General features: G+C 38.4%; 1 protein-coding gene across 1 annotated transcript in view; it reads left to right on the top strand.

Moving 5' to 3' along the window:
* The window catches only part of Afdn (afadin, adherens junction formation factor), a 133,951-nt gene that overhangs the window by 52,264 nt on the left and 61,367 nt on the right, over positions 1–20,320 (top strand). Inside the window, 4 exon segments of the mRNA XM_038338341.1 lie at positions 6,550–6,707; positions 11,158–11,269; positions 13,326–13,493; positions 19,558–19,652. Coding sequence (XP_038194269.1) covers positions 6,550–6,707; positions 11,158–11,269; positions 13,326–13,493; positions 19,558–19,652 — 533 coding nt within the window.

The raw sequence follows: 20,320 nt of genomic DNA, 5'->3' as shown, positions 1-20,320 counted from the left end.
ATTATTAAAACTTCTCATGAACTCTGGGTTTAAGATTCCTCTGCATCAATTCAAGTTCACTTACATCTGTTTTCCTTTGGTTTATGAGAGCACTCCTGGAGCCAGTTGATACGCCTGTGGTTTCAGTGGCTTTCTTTCATGTGGAAGTGGGGAGGGATCTGTTTCTTTGCATTGGAGAACTTGCAAGTAGCCCTCCTTCCTTTAAACTTTTGTGATTTTTGTGCTGGGATTAAAGGTGTGTGCCGCCACCACCCAGCTTGTTTTATTTTCTTGCTTTGGAGTTTTGACACTGTACAAATGCAATACATTACAGGAATGTGGCTTCTGTTGTGTACATGGCAATGCAGGCCATATTAGCACAGGGTTTTCTTGCCTTGTTTCTTCATAGTATTTTGCAGTGCTTAGTGTTTCTGTGGGAAGTAGATTTGATAAAGAGAGTTGAAATAGTTGGCATCATTGTTTGAACTGTTTGAGTAAAACTTTGACTTACACCTAACTGGGGAATGTATCCAGCAAAGAAAATACTTGTTATAAGTAGTTTTACTTCTTAAAAGTAATAGGACAACCATTTTGACGTTTCAGAAATAAATAACTGTATTAGAGGGCTGTATCATTAATCTTACCATAACCCCCTCAAGTTTAGTCACATGTCATCACCCTCTATTTCTTTAGTACCATACCTTCCAGGTTATTGCTGCTTGGGCCACTACCATGCTATCCAGTATACTGCAGAGCTAGCTTACTTGATAGAAGATCTGATGGTGGGATGTGTAGAATTTCTTTACAGCCTTCTTAATAATAGTTCATTGTTGAGAAAATCACTTCATTCTGCGACTTTTTCTCTCCAATCCAAGTCTTAGCGAAAGGATTTTCCTACTTTCCAGGTGTTGTCACAGTGGTCGTCTGACATGTATGGCTGCAGCAGTTGTGCTCTGTGCCCTGTCTTCCCAGGCAGTCCTCTCAGCTTCACTCAGGGTGAACACTCCAGCAGTGCAAGGTCACCTGCTTTATGCCCTGTGACTGTATAGTAGGTTTGATTACAAGGGTTCAGTAGTCCAGAGCTGTGGAGGAGAGTAGGCCTATAGCTCTCTTGCTGCCTTAGCATTGTAAACTTGTTTCAGCCTTCAGTGCCTTAAGTCTTAATTGGATACTTTATAGGAATTGTTGTGTTAATGATTTTAAAAGAAAAACAAACTATAAGGCAGTTTGGGGAGTGCATGTCTATAAACCTAGCAGTGTGATAGTTATTTCCTCATTGCTGTGATAAAATGTCTATACAGAAGCACTTTGAAGGGTATACAGTCTGTCATGGCGAGGAGCACATGGCCGGCGGCATCATGATAGCATGAGTAGCAGCCTGACTGGTCCTATTGCATCTGTGCTTAGAAAGCAAGGAGTGAACAGAGGTGGGACTGGGCTATGATGTCTCAAACTTTCCCCCAGTGATCAGTTTCCTCCAGGGAGAGTTCATTCTCCTAAAGGTTCAGCAACATTACCAAACAGCACTGTCAGCCAGCTGGTGACCAAAATGTTCAAATGTCTGTGACATTCACATTCAAACCATGGCAGAGGCTGAGACAAGTTTGGGGTCAGCTTGGGCTACATATTAAGATCTGCTCAGAAGCAAACACACAGAGTTGAGGAGAACAAGGGGCTTCTTTGTTCCATAATTATTCTTACAAAGTCCTTTTGGGATTCAAAAGACTTTGTTTAGGTATATACTGTCTTGTTATCTTGTGCACCAAAACTTATGTATAGAAAAAGAAAAACATGTTTAGAGAGATCCGAGCGGTGGGGACCCACACTTTTAATCCCTGCACTTGAAGGGCAGAGGCAGGTGGATCTCTGAGTTCCAGGCTAGCCTGGTCTGCAGATCGAGTTTCAGGAAAGCCAGAGCCATACAGAGAATGCCTGTCTTGTCAACTTAAAAAAAAAAAAAAGATTTAGAGAGGCAGAGGAAAACAAGGAAGAACACTGCTAACAAAAGGACCACTGAGAGATAATTATGCATGCTAACTACATGCCAACCCTGAAGATACTTTTGCACTGTAAGAAGGAGTCTGACATGGTTACGTACATGTACTTTGGAAAATGAAATCGTGCTTTTACTGGAGGAATATTCAGGTAGCGCAGAAGTGTGTGAGTCACGAAGAGATAGCTGGCTGAGAGTATCCAGATACAACATGCTTAGTGACAAAGTATTTTCTAATGAGGTCTTGAATGCAACATTGATGTTTTTAAGAAAATAGTAAGCTTATTGAGTATCAGATAGCCTGTGCCCCCAGTATTTATTTTCTATAGTCATTGGTAGTATTTTGATGGAAAAAATCTTTATATTTTGTTAATAAGCTACCAGTTTTAAGTTTGGGAAGTTAGCAAACTTTTCTATCAACTTTAGACTTTTACTGCTGCTTAGTACTCTAATGTGTAAATGTGCCACATTTTCTTTATCCATTCTTTGGGTGAGGGCCATCTAGGTTGTTTCCAGGTTCTGGCTCTTACAAATAATACTGCTATACACATAGTTGAACAAATGTCTTTGTAGTGTGATTGAGCATCTTTTGGGTATATGCCCAAGAGTGATCTTGCTGGATCCTGAGGTAAGTTGATTCTTAATTTTGTGAGAAACCACCATTCTGATTTCCAAAGTGGTTGTACAAATTTGCATTCCCACCAGCAATGGAGGAGTGTTCCTCTTACTCTACATTTTCTCCAGAATAAGCTATCATTGGTGTTTTTGATCTTAGCCATTTTTTCAGGTGTAAGATGAAATCTCAGAGTTGTTTTGATTTGCATTTCCCTGATCGCTAAGAATGTTGAACATTTCCTTAAGTATCTTTTGACCATTTGAGATTTTTCTATTGAGAACTCTCTGTTTAGTTCAGTACCCCATTTTTTAGTTGGGCTATTTAGAATTTTAATGTCTAATTTCTTGAGTTCTTTATATATTTTGGAGATCAGACCTTTGTCTAATGTGGGATTGGTGAAGATCTTTTCCCATTCTGTAGGCTGCCTTTTTGCTTTATTGACTGTGTCCTTTGCTTTACAGAAGCTTCTCAGTTTCAGGAGGTCCCATTTATTTATTGTTGCTCTCAGTGTCTGTGCTACTGGGGTTATATTTAGGAAGTAGTCTCCTGTGCCCATGCATTGAAGACTACTTCCCACTTTCTCTTGTATCGGGTTCAGTGTGGTCAGATTTATATTGAGGTCTTTAATCCATTTGGACTTGAGTTTGGTGCATGACGATATAGATCTATTTTCATTCTTCTACCTGTTGAATCCAGTTATGCCAGCACCATTTGCTGAAGATACTTTCTTTTTTCAATTGTATAATTTTAGCTTCCTTGTCAAAAATCAGGTGTTCATAGGCGTGTGGATTAATATCCGGGTCTTCGATTCAATTCCATTGGTCAACCTCTTTGTTTTTATGCCAATACCAAGCTGTTTTCATAATGTAGCTCTGTAATAGAGCTTGATGTCAGGGATGGTGATGCCTCCGGAAGTTCCTTTATTGTACAGGATTGTTTTGGCTATCCTGGTTTTTTTTTTGTTGTTGTTGTTTTTCCATATGAAGTTGATTATTGTGTCTGAGAAGAATTGTGTTGGGATTTTGATGTGTATTACATTGAATCTATTAGATTGTTTTTGGTAGGATTGCCATTTTTACTATGTTGATCTTACCAATCCAAGAACATGGGAGATCCTTCCATTTTCTGGTATCTTCTTCAACTTCTTTCTTCAAAGACTTAAAGTTCTTGTCAAATAGGTCTTTCACTTCTTTGGTTAGTGTTGCCCCAAGATATTTTATGTTATTTGTGGCTATTGTGAAAGGTGATGTTTCTCTGATTTCCCTCTCCGCTTCTTTATCCTTTATGTATAGGAGGGCTACTGATTTTTTTTTTTTGAGTTGATCTTGTATCCTGCCACATCACTGAAGGTATTTATCAGTTGTAGGAGTTCTCTGGTAGAGTTTTAGGGATATGTGCACTATCATATCATCTACAAATAACAAAAGTTTGACTACTTCCTTTCTAATTTGAATCCCCTTGATCTCCTTATGTTGTCTTATTGCTATTGCTAGAACTTCAAGCACTATGTTGAAGAGATATGGAGAGAGTGGACAGCCTTGTCTTGTTCCTGATTTTAGTGGAATCACTTTGAGTTTCTCTCCATTTAATTTGATGTTGGCTGTTGGCTTGCTATATATTGCTTTTATTATATTTAGATATATTCCTTGTGTCCCTGTTCTCTCTAAGACCTTTATCATAAAGGGGTGTTGGGTTTTGCCAAATGCTTTTTCAGCATCTAATGAAATGATCATAATGGTTTTTTTTCTTTCAGTTTATTTATATGATGGTTTACATTGATAGATTTTCCTATGTTAAACCAGCCCTGCATCTCTGGAATGAAGCCAATTTGTTTATGGTGGATGATTTTTTTTGATGTGTTCTTGGATTCAGTTTGCCAATATTTTATTGTTTTTGCATCCATGTTCATGAGTGAGATTGGTCTGTAATTCACTTTCTTGAGTCTTTGTGTGGTTTTGGTATCAAGGTAACTGTAGCCTCATAAAAAAGAGTTTGGCAATGATCCTTCTGTTTCTATTATGTGGAACACTTTGAGGAATATAGCTTTTAACTCTTGGAAGTTCTGGTAGAAGTCTGCACTAACACCATCTAGCCTAGGGCCTTTTTTGGTTGGGAGGTTTTTGATGACAGCTTCTATTTTATTGTAGTTTATAGGTCTATTTAAATTGCTTACCTGGTCTTGATTTAATTTTGGTATATGGTATTTTCTAAAAAAAATGTCCATTTCTTTTACATTTTCCAATTTTGTGGAGTACAGGTTTTTGTATGACCTGATGATTCTCTGAATTTCCTCAGGGTCTGTTGTTATGTCCCCTTTTCATTTCTGATTTTGTCAATTTCGATGTTTTTCTCTGCGTTTTGATTAGTTAGGATAAGGGTTTGTTTGATTTTTCTCAAAGAACCAGCTCTTTGTTTCATTGATTCTTTGTATTGTTTTTCTTTGTTTCTATTTTGTTGATTTAAGCCCTCAATTTGATTATTTCCTGTCTTCTACTCCTTCAGGGTGAGTCTGCTTCTTTTTGGTCTAGACCTTTCAGGTGTGCTGTTAAATCATTAATGTGAGCTTTCTCTGCTTTCTTTATGTGGGCACTTAGTGCTATAAACTTTTTTCTTAGCATTGCTTTCATGGTGTCTCATAGATTTGAATATGTTGTGCCTTCATTTTCGTTTAATTCAAGGAAGTCTTTAATTTCTTTATTTCTTCCTTGACCCAGGGGTGGTTCAGTAGTTCACTGTTTAATTTCCATGAGTTTGTATGCTTTCTGAGAGTAGTATTGTTGATAAATTCTAACTTTAATCCATGATGATCCAATAAGACACAGGGGCTTACTCCAATTTTTTTCTGTCTGTGGATGTTTGCTTTGTTATTGAGAATGTGATCAATTTTAGAGAAGGTTCCATGAGGTGCTATGAAGAAGGTATATTCTTTTGTGTTTGGATAGAATGTTCTATAGATGTCTGATAAGTCCATTTGATTCATGACATCTATTAGTTCTCTTATTTCTCTGTTAAGTTTCTGTCTGGTTGACATGTCCATTGGCGAGAGTGGAGTGTTGAAGTCTTCTGTTAGTGTGTGGCGTTTGATGTGCAATTTAGGTTTTAGTAATGTTTCTTTTACATATGTAGGTGCTCTTGTATTAGGGGCATGGATGTTCAGGATTGAGACTGCATCTTGATGAATTGTTCTTGTTATGAGTAAAAGTGCCATTCTCCATCTCTTCTGACTTAATTTAGTTTGAAATATTTTGTTAGATTAGGAAAGCTATACCTGCTTGTTTCTTAGGTCCATTTAATTGGAAAACCTTTTCCCATTCCTTTACTCTGAGGTAGCGTCTGTCTTTGAGGTTGAGGTGTGTTTCTTATACACAAAAGAAAGCTGGATCCTGTTTATGTATCCATTCTCTTACCCTGTCTTTTTATAGGTGAATTGAGACCATTGATATTAAGAGATATTAGTGACCAGTGGTTGTTAATTCCTGTTATTTTTCAGTAGTAGTGTTTGTGTGTTTCCCTTCTTTGGGTTATGCTGGTGGGGGATTATCAGATGCCTGTGTTTTTGTGGGTGCAGTTAGCTTCCTTTGGTTGGGGTTTTCCTTCTAGTACTTTCTCTAACACTGGGTTTGTGGTTACATATTGTTTAAATCTTTTTTTTTTGTCATGGAATATCTTGTGAGGAAATAGGTCTTACAGTATACAGGTGTAGGGGAAGTTGGGAACAGGGAAAGTAAGAGAACTGTACCACAGTCAGACTCAGGAGCCCTTCTTCCTCATTTCCCTGTAGAAGAACCCAGTATCAACGCCAGGTTGATACTGAATGTATTTGTGCCAGTGTAGAATGTATTTGTGCCACTGTTGTTGGTACTTTAGTGCCCTCTTCATAGGTGATTGTGTGTGGGTAGCAGCTTATGTCATTGACTTAAAATGAAGATTAACTCAAAGATGTAAAATAATTTTTTTCCAGGTGGAACATTGAGAATATATGCAGATAGTTTAAAACCAAATATTCCATACAAGACAATCCTGCTGTCTACTACAGATTCCGCAGACTTTGCTGTAGCGGAATCTCTGGAGAAGTATGGTCTGGAAAAAGAGAATCCCAAGGACTACTGCATTGCCCGGGTATGAACTATGAATTAATACTGCCCCCAAGGATTATTCCTGCTGAGACTTTGCATCTAAAGGAAAGGGTTTTTTTTCTTTTTGTTTGTTTGTTTTGTTTTCTAATTTGAGGTGTGTTTGTGTGTGTGTATGTGTATTCATTCACGTGTATGATCCCCCCCCCCCGCTTACATGCACATATGGGAATAATAAACAAATGCAACAAAAAGTAATGGGTGTTCTTTTAAAAAAGGATAACTTGAATAAAACATAACCCAAAAATATACCAAAAGATAACTTCATCATTAGCATTTTGATAGACATTCTTCCAATTTTTATTTTGTACATATATCAAGTGAGTCAGTTATAGAGGAGTACAACCAATTTATGGGTGTGTAATTATATAATATATAAGTAAAATAGACTCACAGTGTGCTGCATGTTGGAGATTCAGGAAACCTGGTAGCGTTTCAGTCCAAGATGTGGAGATCTGTATACACACAGAGGGTCCATTTATATCCTCGTTTGAGGGTGAAGATCTGATAGCTCCCTGGAGAGCCGCTCCTCTGACCCTCTGTTGAAAGACTTGAAGAAGCTTGGATGTGATGACCACAGGCAGTAACTGCACTGTGGACATGTCCACAAAGAGTGGGGCTTGCATGTGCTGTCTGCCTTTTTCGTCCCCCCTTTTCTTTCATCTGGGGACCCAGCCTCTTGGCATCAAATTCAGGGCTGGTCTCCCCACTTGAACTGGTAGGTCAGCCAACAATGAAAGTGCACCTACAACATGTCAGCAGTGTGCTTTACGGCTCTCTCAGTCCAGTGTGGTCCACCTTCAGGATCAGCCAGCAGAGGCAACCATTGTATTTATATTAAAATCTGATTTAATAACCACCTGCATCTTCTCAGAGGTATTCAACCTTTCTGTGATGATTCTAGTTATCAACAAATATAGTAGTTGTTTATGTCCTAGGATTGATTCTGTAACATTAAGTAAAATGCAGATTTTCTATTTATCCATTAACTAATTAGAAATTCTTAGCTTCTGACTCAGTTGTAATTGTACACTTTATTGAATGCAGTATTGTCCAATTATAGCTGACAGTAATTTTATTTTGCTTTGGAAAGGAGGGTTTATTTTGGCTCGTGGTTTGAGGATACAGTCCATTGTGGTAGAAACGCATGGCAGCTGGAATGTGAGGCAGCTGGTCACAATTTATCCCCAGTTAGGAAGCAGAAATAAATAAATCCTAATAGATTTTAAGACAAAGATCACTGTTTTATTAAAGCAAGTAACTTAAAAAGAAAATATATTGTGTGTGTAAGCAGAGACTGCTCTTTTGTTTCTGGCCTCCCAGACATGAATAATCACACAGAAACTATATTAACTACAATACTTTTTGGCCAACAGCTTAAGCATATTCCTAGGTATCTCTTATATCTTAAATTAATCCATTTCTATTAATCTGTGTATCTCCACAAGGATGTGGTTTACTGGAACCTCTTGCTTCTTGGACCTCTTTGACTCTACCTACTCTCTTTATATAATCTCTGTTCAAATTTCCCGCCTGATATTATTTTGCTCTGCCATAGGCTGAAGTAGCTTCTTTATTAACCAATGGAAATAAAACATACTCACAACATACAAAGGGGAATCCCACATCAGTGTGTATGCATGTGTGTGTGTGTGTGTGTGTGAGAGAGAGAGAGAGAGAGAGGGAGAGGGAGAAGGAGAAGGAGAGGGAGGATGGGACAGAGGGAGGGAGGGAAGGAGGGAGGGAGGGAGAAAGATGAGGCTAGATTGATGTTGGTGTCTTTGTTTGTCACTTTCCATTTTGAGCAGGTTCTCTCTTAACTGAACCTGAAGCTCAGTGTTTTGGCTAGGCTGGTGTGTGGGCTTTAGGATCCTCCTGTTTTCTTTGCTCCCAGTACTGAGGTTCTAGACATATGTTATCATGACTTTTCAGGTTTTTGTGTTTTTAATATTTTTATTCTTTAAGCATTTCTTGAATGCATATAATGTAGTTTGATCACACTCAACTCTCCATCCCCACCCACTGTTCTAGCTCCTTCCAGATTGCCACCCATCCTTCTCTCAACTTTATGTTCCTACTCCTTCCTCCCTCCCTCCCTCCCTCCCTCCCTCCCTCCCTCCCTCCTTCCTTCCTTCACTCACTGTGTTCAATTTGTGCTTCAAATATATTTATTCATGGGTGTGGAGCCATCAACTAAGCATGGTCAGTCCTTCAGGGACCATTTCCTTAAAGAAAACTGACTCTCCCTCCTCCAGAAGTCATCAACTGTCCGTAGCTCATTAGCTAGGAGTGGGAACTTGGAAGCCATTCTCCACTCTGATGGGTGCTGACTGACCGGATCTTATGCTGGTCTTGTACAGGCAGGAACAGCTCCTGGTGAGATCATGAGTGTGGTGGTCCTGTACTGTTCAGAAGACTCTTTCAGGTGCCTTTACCCATTGAGCCATCTTGTTGTCACATTCCTTTTAATTTTTATTTTAGCTAATGTATTAGTTCAGTGTGTTCATTTTAAGTTATGTTTATTTTGATTTTTTTTCTTTTATTGGGATACCCAATTTATCCAGCAGGATTGCAGAAAGGCTTTGTTTTCTCTCCCTCTGAATGCTTTGCTCAGTCACTTGTTTCATCTTTGTGTCGTGCAGTTCACGTACTCTGTTCTTTGTTGATCTGTATATCTCTTTGGCCTGTGCTTTAAATGTCTAGCATCTGAACCTTGACATTGCTCAATTACTTCACAAGGGGGAGTTTTTGTATAAATCTTTGATACTAATATTTTATGGAACTACATGGTTTGGTGTATGATAATGAACTTTGTAACATTTCCATCTTAAACTAAGTGGCTTGTTTTTCCTGTTAAAATCAGAAAGTAAAGTAACAATTTTATCAGGGACCTAGAGTTGTAGAAACAGACTGTGAGCTTTGTTGAAAGTCCTTTTTGAGCTTGATTTCTCTGGAAGAGCTCCTTTACTTTTGGCCTTTTGCTCCAGTCTGACCAGCTTTCTTCAGCAATCTTAGGCAGCCTAGTTAGTGATTTACCTGAATTAGAAATGCATTATATTCTGAGCTTTCCATATAAACTATAGCTGTTTCATAGCCTTCATTCATTTTACCTCTTCAGATAATTATTGGTTAAGTATTTAAGGTCTTTTCTGTTTGTTAGCTATTCTGCTAGAATACAGAGTTAAGAGTTGCCCTCTAAAAGAGCTTACAGTGATGGAGGGAGACCAAAAAGCCAAACAGGAGAACAGAAACAGGCTCTTCAGACTAGAGAGTGGTCTGCGATGTGGAAAGCATGTGGCCTGGTCGGCGAGCACTTAGTACGTCTGTGCACCTAAAAAAAAAAAAAAAAAAATGTGGCCTGAAAAAACAAGTGATACAGATAGAGACAGAGAAACTTGAAGGTCAAATCTTGAAGTGGCAGGATATTGAATTTAATTAAAAATGCTAATGAGAAAGATGACGGTAGCTTAGGGATGCTATTATTCCTTTTCCTTTAAAGCTAATTCGAAGCCTTGTAAAAAGGAATAATAGATCTCCATAGAATTGTTTGATCTCTTTTATGCGTGAGCACAGTGATAATTTTGCACACTAAGGTTTATTAATGCATTAAGAAGTTGAAAGCAGTGGCTTCGCTTCTTGCATTGCGTTACACTGGACCAGAGTGAAGAGAAAGTGTAAGCTCAGCAGTGTCTGTAGAGGCACCAGTCACATCCCATGCAGCCTTTCCTGAGAGCACAGAGAACACAATGCCATCAAACAGTTGCCTGAAAACAGTTGTTGATGGTTATGTAATATACCTAACAGTCTGCTTATAATTTAAACCATACAGTTATTTACAATAGAAATAAAAGATTTTAAAGATTTCAGATTGCATGAATTTGCTTTATAAATATTTGGTTGGATGTGAAAGATGGAATAGGGACTGGACTGCAGACGACCTCAGTAGAGGAGTTCTCTTAAGTTGTTTGAAGATTAGCTGTTCTGTGTGGTTTTTCCATGTGAAAATTTGTAATAAACAAATGCAAATAGTCCAGTTCTTCTTAAGAGCTAGGTGAATAAAAATTGCCAAATTCACTGTCAAAGAAAACTTTTTGTTTGAAACCGTTTCCCATACTTTGTTAATGTTTTATTTTGTCACCAGTAGAAATTATTTATAGTGCTTGATAGTTTTATTTATCATATATCTGCCTTTCAGTCTGTCTGTCTGTCTGTCTGTCTGTCTGCCTGCCTGCCTGTCTGCCTGTCTACCTATCATTGCTCATTCGGAGCAGTACTTTCAAGGTAGGTACAGGACTGCACCAGTACTCAGGAAACAGGAAGGTTGGAAGTTTGAGGATAGCCTGGGCCATAGAGTAAGAGCAAAAATAGTGGCAATACTGCTTTTGAGTACTTGCTGATCTTCTTTTTTTATTCATTACTAATTATTTTTTCATTAGGTTATGCTTCCTCCTGGAGCCCAGCATTCTGATGAAAGAGGTGCTAAGGAAGTTATTCTTGATGATGACGAGTGTCCTTTACAAATCTTCAGGGAATGGCCAAGTGACAAAGGTAGATAGGAAACTTTATTACTAGGGGATTTCCTCAGTATCCGCCTGTCAGATTTCTGCTAACTCTTGTTCATCAGATGACAAGGAACGTGTGTGTGTGTGTGTGTGGGGGGGGGTCAGTAGGGGAGTATCCCTGCATTGGCCAGTGTTTTTATAGACTTGTAGAACATCTGTGTGGTGGTACCTTTGCCTGTAGAGCCACACTCAGCTTATTTGAGTATCATGTGAAAATGATATTGCAGGTGAAATGCCAGACTATTAGCAGTGACAGACCATGGTTATTGATGAGCTGTGAAACAATGTCCATACTGATCCACATGAGTTATGTGGTATTTGAGCAAGTTTGTTAGGTAGGGAAAGTACCCTAGAAGACTGAAGTGTTTCCAGTAATACAGCCATTTCATATATAGGTTGAATAATCCTTACTAGAAGTACTCAGAACCCAAAAGTGTTTCAGATTCCAGAACATTTCAGACTTGAGTATTTTTACATCCATAATGAGATAACTTTGCAGATGGATGCAAGTCTAAGCATCACCTTTGTTTATATTTGCCTTATACACATAGCCTGTGTATAATTTAGTCCATAGGTTTTAATGTATTGGTATTTCTCTTGCTGCCTGTATTGAGGTTTGTTTTCATTTGTAGCACTTTGGATTTCAGGTGTTTGGTTTAGGGATGCCCAACTTGAATGGTGCTTATTTGTCACTAGTCAGATGTTTTTCTCTGTTCAAAGCAGCAAAGTGTTTAACGCTGTTTTTATGAAGTATAGTTTCTAACATTAAGATTGATACAGTTGATTTCTAGGTGAGTGCCTTTATATTAATGAAGATATAAAATCCTTCCTGATCTTATATAATAATCATATGGCGTGTAGATTGATAGTTTAAAAGTATAAAAAAACCCCTAAGAATAAGTGCATTTCCAGTTTCATTAAAATACTTATTCTGCACTATTCTAGACTGGTATAAAAGTTAAGCCTTATTTTAAAGTTGTTTTGAATTTTGAGTTAATTCATTTGAATAAAATACAGATCAACTGAGATGCTTGTGTGTTCCTGGCTGCCCAGACTCCTGAAATAACCACACAGAAACTATATTATTTGTAATAACTGTTTGGCCAATAGCTTAAATGTATTTCTGGCTAACTCTTATATTCTAAACTAACCATCTCATTAATCTGTTTATCACCACGTGGCTATGGCTTACCATGTAAATTTCCAGTGTCTGTCTGGGCCGGGGGGGGGGGGTGGGGGGGTTCCATGGCTTCTCCCTGACTCTGCCTTCTTTCTCCCAGTAGTTTAGTTTTCCCTGCCTACCTCTATTCTGCCCTGCACAGGCCTAAGATAGTTTATTATCCAGTGGTATTCATACATAGGGGAATCCCACATCACTTCCCCTTTTCTGTTTAAATTAAAAGGAAGGTTTTAATTTTCACATAGTAAAATTACATATAACAAAATAGGTATCAAGCAAGAATTACAGTTAAAATATTCATATCTACTTTATCTTTTATTATAACTAAGGAAAACTATATATATATATATATATATACACACACACACACACACACACACACACATTCTTCAACTCCATCAAAGACTCCAGAAGGATATAATATTACCTAAATAAACAGGAAGTACATTGTAAGCAACTTCCAAAACTCTAGAATTGACAGACATCTTGCTGCCTGGACAGTCATCCAAAGTGGTATTCACAGCATACAGAGGGGAATCCCATATCATTTGTTTATTTGTGTATGAATGTTGATAGGTCTATCTACAAGTGCAGGTTCGTTTATTTTTAAACTAACAAGCTGTTTACTAGCATATGCTATCCTTTGGTAGCTACCTGTCAGTTAAAAATAATTTATTTCTATTGCTTGTTTAGAGTTTTTCAGAACACACTGAGTTCAGATATCAGTTGGGTGAGCTTTGCTCCTCTACTCCTTGGCAGATGTGATTAAAATCCATGTTCTTGCTTTGGGCAAATGTTTTTCAGTCAGTTATCATCACCACCACGTTTGCTCCATTGATAATTGCTATTGTTGCTGTTGTAGGGATTTTAGTCTTTCAACTGAAGAGGAGACCACCGGACTATATCCCAAAGAAAATGAAGAAACACGTTGAAGGGAAGCCGCTGAAGGGGAAGGACAGAGTTGATGGATCTGGCTATGGTTCTGCTCTTCCTCCTGAGAAACTGCCCTACTTAGTAGAATTAAGCCCTGGTGAGGAAGCTGGCCCTATTGGGAAATGTATGCTTTTAACGTAAATGTTTCTATTTTTTAATGTATTATTTTTAAGTGTCCATTTACTTAAAAAGTATAACATTCATAATAAGGCATCATTAAGGCCACAGAATACATTAATTCATGCATAAAAATAAAGTCCACATGAACAAAAATGCATCTAACAAGCTTTAATGAGTAGCATTTAAAGTTTTAAGTAATCAGTTACTTTTAAGAAAAATTTTCCAAAGAAACTTTAGTTAATGTACTAGCAAAAAATTGAAATTTACTCAGCTGGAGACAGTCTGCGTGTATGTGTATGAGAGAAAGAGATTGTACTAGTATTTATGATTTATGTACAGTGTTCAAAAGGAATATCCTTAGATTTAATAATACTATGCCTTTGAAACCTAGCTTAGTAACTAGTAGGATGTTTTAAAGTAACATCATAAATTTATATTCATATTAGTCTTTTTTTTAAAAGATTTATTTATTATGTATACAATGTTCTGTCTGCATGTATGCTTGCTGGCCAGAAGAGGGTGCCAGACCTCATTACTGCCACCATGTGGTGGCTGGGAATTGAACTCAGGACCTCTGGAAGGGCAGTCAGTGCTCTTAACCTCTGAGCCATCTCTCCAGCCCCCTAGTCTTCTTTTTTTTTAAAGATTTATTTATTTTGTTTACAGTATTCTGTCTGCATGTATGCCTGCAGGCCAGAAGAGGGCACCAGATTTCATCACAGATGGTTGTGAGCCATCATGTGGTTGCTGGGAATTGAACTCAGGACCTCTGGAAGAACAATCAGTGCTCTTAACCTCTGAGCCATCTCTCCAGCCCTCATATTAGTCTTCTAATTATATCACTTACAGAATTTTTACAGCTAAAGATGTTGCCATAACTTAGTCATCAGGTAGACAAATACACTGACATTCTTTAAGTGTTTCATACATACACAGATTCCCCATGAAGTATGTACTTGCATATATGTGCTCTACATGACATTAATCAGTCAGTTAAAATCACATCATTCCTAATTTAGTTACTAAGGTGCTATTATGTGACCTATATTATTGAATGTTATAAAGATATTTCATTCACTGACTCATAGTTAGCAACTAAAGTAAAAGTCAGTTAATAATTACAGGAAAATAGCATAAAAAGAATACATTGCATAAATAATATATAGTTCTTTGGGCAGGTTTTTTCTTCCCTCCTTTGGTTTTTCATTTTCATTTTTATTTCTAAGGTTACTTAAGTATAATTTACTAGAGCTTAGATATATTCTTTGTGGTTCAACAGTCTTAGGAGACAGCTGGTTTACATTGATGTGGAATAGAATAGTAATGTTTGAATGGTACTGTAATTTATGGTCTTGACAGTGTGGTTCTAGGGAAGTAGTTTTATATTTAATTATGCTTGAAAACCTGTTTTGGTTGCTAAGTACTTTGTGGGGAATTAAGCACTGTGCTTTGTCCTCAGTTCTCTATCCGGGAAATTAATTTTGAAGTTTTCTTTTCCACTGTAAATCGGAGATATCCTTGTGATACTGTGGTCTGTAATGTAAGGAGAACATTGGTGCTTGTTTATCTGAAAGAAAGAAGGTGAACAGTGAAAACACCATTTGTTTTTGACTGAAAAATTTTAGGCTATTTTTCAAGTATGTGGTCTGGTCATTAAAATGTTGCATCAGAGCCGGGCGATGGTGGCACATACTTTTAAGCCCAGCACTCGGGAGGCAGAGGCAGGTGGATCTCCCTGTGAGTTCGAGATCAGCCTGGTCTACAGAGCATTCCAGGACAGACAGGACTATTAACCAAAGAAACCCTGTCTTGGCGGGGGTGTGGGGGGTTGGGGGCACTACTGGTGCATTGGTTGTAGAACTTAGGTTTGATAGTTGAAGAGTCTTAGTTATTAAGCAGTTGACACTAATTTTTAAATGTGTGGTAGAAGATAGATTTTGTGGATAGCAGAGAGGCTGTATGATACAGAACGGTGAAAACACTGATTATATCCCAGCTCATGTTCTAATGAGTGCTTCCATTTTGACTGCTTAGTTTTTACTTGTCTCTCAAATAATCACATGCATAGAATATTTTGTCTTTAAAAGATAATAGACCCTAGATAAAGAGAAATTCTGTACTACTTTTTATCAGATATTAGCAAGCACATTATTGCATGCTCACTAATATGTTTCTTAGCAATGTGTTACCTTTGGGCGACATTGATTGAGTTCCTTATATAGACAGAGGGGTGAATATGAGTAAGACTTTCTCTTATGCCAGCTGATGAGCACGGTTCAATATTAGTGTCAGTGGCTCTCCAGGCCCACATTCCCTTCCAAGTTTTCTGGGCTGCTGATAAGAATTGCCTTTATTATTGCATTGGTGTCTAAGAGAAATAATACTTTTGTCCTAAAGGTAATGGTTTTGATGACAGGCCTGAGTGCTAGAATAAGGTTTTTGTTGCATCAGAGTTATGTCATGATGCCGTTTTAGAGGAGTATGCTGAGGGAATATTTTCCATTATGAGAAATATTCATGCACATTGATATATATGTTAGGAATGGATAAGGGCTATATTTCCACCAGGCACATTGTCAATCAGATGGGTGCCTTCAGTGTGGAATACCTGCCAGGTATTGGCAGGAGTTTCTGAGGTGCAGGTTTATTTACAGTTTTATAGAAGAGTGAAAGCCAGGGTGCTGATTTTCTTGTGTGCTTTAAACAGAAGGAGCCAGCCAAGTGGGATGGTAACTTCCTATCAGGTTAACTCACTGTTAACACAGCTGTCCTGCTTCCTGGTGACTCACCTATTGTCCTGCTGTTTTCCTTAACAGTCTGCACTGGTTTCTAAAACACTGACTGGGGGCTGCTGTAGTCTTTTCCACACAGCTCTGAATGCTAGTGGGTAAAATTTGCCATTTCTTCCTTTGAAACATCTCACTGAAGCTCACCCTTTGCATCTCTTCTCCTCCTTCCCTTTCCCACCTGTTCTGCATGGTCTCTCTCCTGCTGATGCTGCCTTCACCTGGGCCCTGGCATGTCTCTTAATCCCAGGGAGAAGGAATCACTTTGCGTACTACAGCTATCACACCTATGAAGGTAATGCTATACTTAATACTACTCCGTAATGGGGCACTAACAGAACTTCTGAGGGGAGCAGTGTTGACTGAACACACACTGCATGTGAAAGAAGTATACATGTCTCCTTCTGTTCGTGTCTGCTCAGTGCCCTATGTATGTGAAAGAACTGTACATGTCTCCTTCTGTTTGTGTCTGCTCAGTGCCCTATGTATGTGAAAGAACTGTACATGTCTCCTTCTGTTCAGGTCTGCTCAGTGCCCTACGTTCAACAGCCAGAAGATTTATTGGAAGCTTTTTTGCTGCTTTCATTTTCCAGGTTCACTATGGGAAGTGATTGTAGGCAGAGGATTGACTCCAGAACTGTAGACTGCAAGCAAAGGGCCTTTACGTGCTCTTGAGCTGTGCTATGGCTGTGTTCCTTTCATACTTAGAGAATAGGCTAAGCATCCCTCACTCCAAATGTGAAGTGTCTTAAGTGCTGATGTGAAGACAGAAGGGAAAGCCCGTGTAATAGATGGCCTCGTGTAATGGGTATAGTCCTCACCCAGGTACTCTAAGTATGTTGGATGTATTTTCCTATCAGCTGTGTGTTAGATGGTCATGGAATTTGTGTTTAAAAGTAGTTTCTATCCCAAGATGTGTGGCATGTTAAATAGACATGAATATCACAAAACCTGGGGAAAAGTTGCAATCTAAAACTTGGCTAGGGCTCTGGTAGCTTGTTGTGTCTGCCATGGGTCTTCTTAGAGCTGGCCTATAGTACTTGAGATATCCTCAGTTTCCCACTGGAGAAGCATCCAGGTGCTGTGAATGGTTGACTGTAGAGTGCTCCTTGGAGATGGAGAGCGATTGGAATGGAGGTTGAGGGAACGCCCATATTACTCCTGCTTGTGATCATCAGCTGGAGATGGGCTGTCACTGGGAGAGAGCTCAAGCTCTTCAGCTGTCCTCACTTGCCACCCTTTCTCAGTTTAGACTAGATGCTCTGTCATCCACTTGTCCTGTAGCTATTAGGTTCTCTACACGGTACACAAGTTTGTCTGTGGTTTTTCTATAACAATAAAGTGCAGTAAGAAAGGAGAGACTGGGAAAGCAGCCCTGAGTCTGTTGATGTTAAAAGGTAATTTTATTTATTTATTTATTTAGCTGCAGGAGACTGTTAATGTGAACACTGCTCTTAGCAGACATGTCTTTGGTGTTCTTGTGACCTCGACACACATGGTTACTTACTTTTTTCCTTTGTAATTCATTTCTGTTGTTTGTGTATCTATATTGTATTATTTTCTTTCAGTTTTAATATGACTATTTGCTCTAGAACATCAGTTATTAAAGAAGGCCAGTGTGGCCTAGCTATGAAGGAGCTCGAAATTGATGGGGTCCTGTTGAGAAAACCTTCTTTCTGATACAAGATTCCTATACTCAGAAAATCAGGAAAGACATGAAGTGTGAGCTGCCCATGACAATATGGGGCAGTAAACATCCCAGGAGGAGAGGAATCCACGTCCAGGAAAAGCCTATAAAGCTTTGGTTTTGTTATTGAGACACGTTGCTGGCTTTAAACTTCTTTTCCCTTCAGTATCCGAAGTGTTGACATTAATCAAGCTAATCAGTGTTGAGCTTCTGTGATTTGATGTCTCATTTACATCGAGAGTTTCTGAGAATTATTATAGATGGAAATATTCCAGGGCGAAGGGAAACAACTTAGGCCATTTTGCAAAGTCCATATTAGGCATATGTCTTTGACATACTCCAGTCTCATCTTACCTTCACCCAGATGTTATAGATTTGTTAATATTTCAGAAATAGAAAATTAGATCAGTAGAATATTACTTTGTGTACTCTAAAACTAAACTTGGTTCTAGAGACCTTAGCTGTTTATGGTGTTTTTGTTTGTAAGAATTCAGACTGCATCACAGCTGAGAGACTTTAAGATTTAATAGTCTGTGTACATGCCAGAGTCCTCCAAGCTTCTGAACCTCTCGTGGCTAACATCTGATTCCATGGCTTAAGATTTGAGTAAATGACGGAAAGTTACTTGGGCAGTCACGAAACAAACTATGCAGGCTTGCAATCACTTTCTTAAGGAAATCTTGCTCGGTGTGTTTGCAGCCTATACTGAATGTTGGTAGAAATCTTGGATTGTATATTAGTTCTTGTGTTCTGTGAGGGACACTTGTCATGTGCTAACTCTGAAAACGGCTTCAGTGAACGCCCGTTCTACAGATGGGTACAGTGGGCAAGAGGGCGTGGACTGGAGTGGCAGTGCTGCTTTCTTTCCTCCACCCCTACCTGGCACAGGAAGGGAGGCTTATGGCAGTTGGGTTCCATGTTTTCTTTAAAGGACACAGTTATGGACGGGTACAAATGCAGGGGTAGTATGGAGGAGTTGGGGTGTGGTGTGAATATGATCAAAACATACATGAAATTCTCCAAGAACAAATTAAAAAAAAAACAAAGTTTTCCTTTCTGCCTTTGACCCCAGGCCTCCCAAAGGGAGTAAGCATTTCAGTAGCATTTTTTACTGTGGTGCACACTGGACACTGGAGGTTCAGACTGTGGCTCAGGAGGTCTGGGTGAGCTGGGAGGGTCGCACAGTTAGAGCACTGCAGTGCCCACCACTGTCTTGTGCTGTGAACTTAAGGGAGTGTGGTACTTCTGCCCTGGCATCTTACTCTGTCTTCTCAATACAAGTCCATCCTCGGAATCACTAAGGAAGATCAAGGATCGTGTGCTGGGGGAAAAAGTATAATCAGAAAGTGTTGGAATTAATGACATATAATGTTCATATAACATTTTATATGAACAGAAGCTGACTGGTATCTGTCTAGTGTATTAAGGTTTAAAATGCTAGTTAGAGACTCTTTGGAAAGAAGTCCTGAGAAGTAAAACTATACTATCCTTAGTAAAATAACTTGTTTGTTTCAAATGTAAGATCATTAGACTTTAAAAATAGAGCTCTGTACCTCCTCTTTTCACAGATGGCTCTGACTCCAGAGACAAGCCAAAGTTATACCGCCTTCAGTTAAGTGTGACTGAAGTTGGGACAGAGAAGTTTGATGACAATTCTATCCAGGTACTTGATCATATTTGCTGCCTAAGCCTTTTACTGTTGTTCCTCCTATCAGTTATTAATAAGCACATGTGAATGAAGAAAATAATAGACCTTGTGTTTACCTATAAGTCATCCAGTCTTCCGTGAGTCACTGTTCATGTGTTTGCATTCAGAATGCACCTGCAGAAACGTGTGCTGTTTGTTAACATTCCAGTCTGACTATTCACTTCTGTTTAGAAAGCAAGGGTGCTGATAACAGTTGATAGGTCTGTTTTAGGATGACCGTGCCTAGCTCTCAGTCATCACTACCTGAGCATCTTAAGAACTTAAAAAAGATGTGGCCAGGAAATGACCATGACTTTACATTTACATATTTTTTTATATAACAATGTTTTAAATGGGTTCTTGGGACAAGTGGATTAATTATGTATTAAATTTTATGTATTAATTTATTGATTGTAATTAAAATATTGTTTCTTTTACTTATCTAAAACTATGAATTATATTACAGATAAATATCTTATTTTCTAAATGCATACATTCAATTTTAGTGTTTTATTTTAGTCTTGCATTTACTTTTATCTTGTTTGCCTTAATATGTTGTCAAGTCCCTAATAAAGAGAACATAAGTGCTAAAAAAAAAAAAAAAAAAAAGAACTTAAAAAAGGAATGTCAGAATTTGACATTGG

The sequence above is a fragment of the Arvicola amphibius genome, chromosome 8 (assembly GCF_903992535.2).
Source record: "Arvicola amphibius chromosome 8, mArvAmp1.2, whole genome shotgun sequence".
Lineage (NCBI taxonomy): Eukaryota > Metazoa > Chordata > Mammalia > Rodentia > Cricetidae > Arvicola > Arvicola amphibius.
The sequence above is the reverse complement of the archived record's forward strand: the minus strand, read 5'-3'. Positions and strand labels throughout refer to the sequence as shown.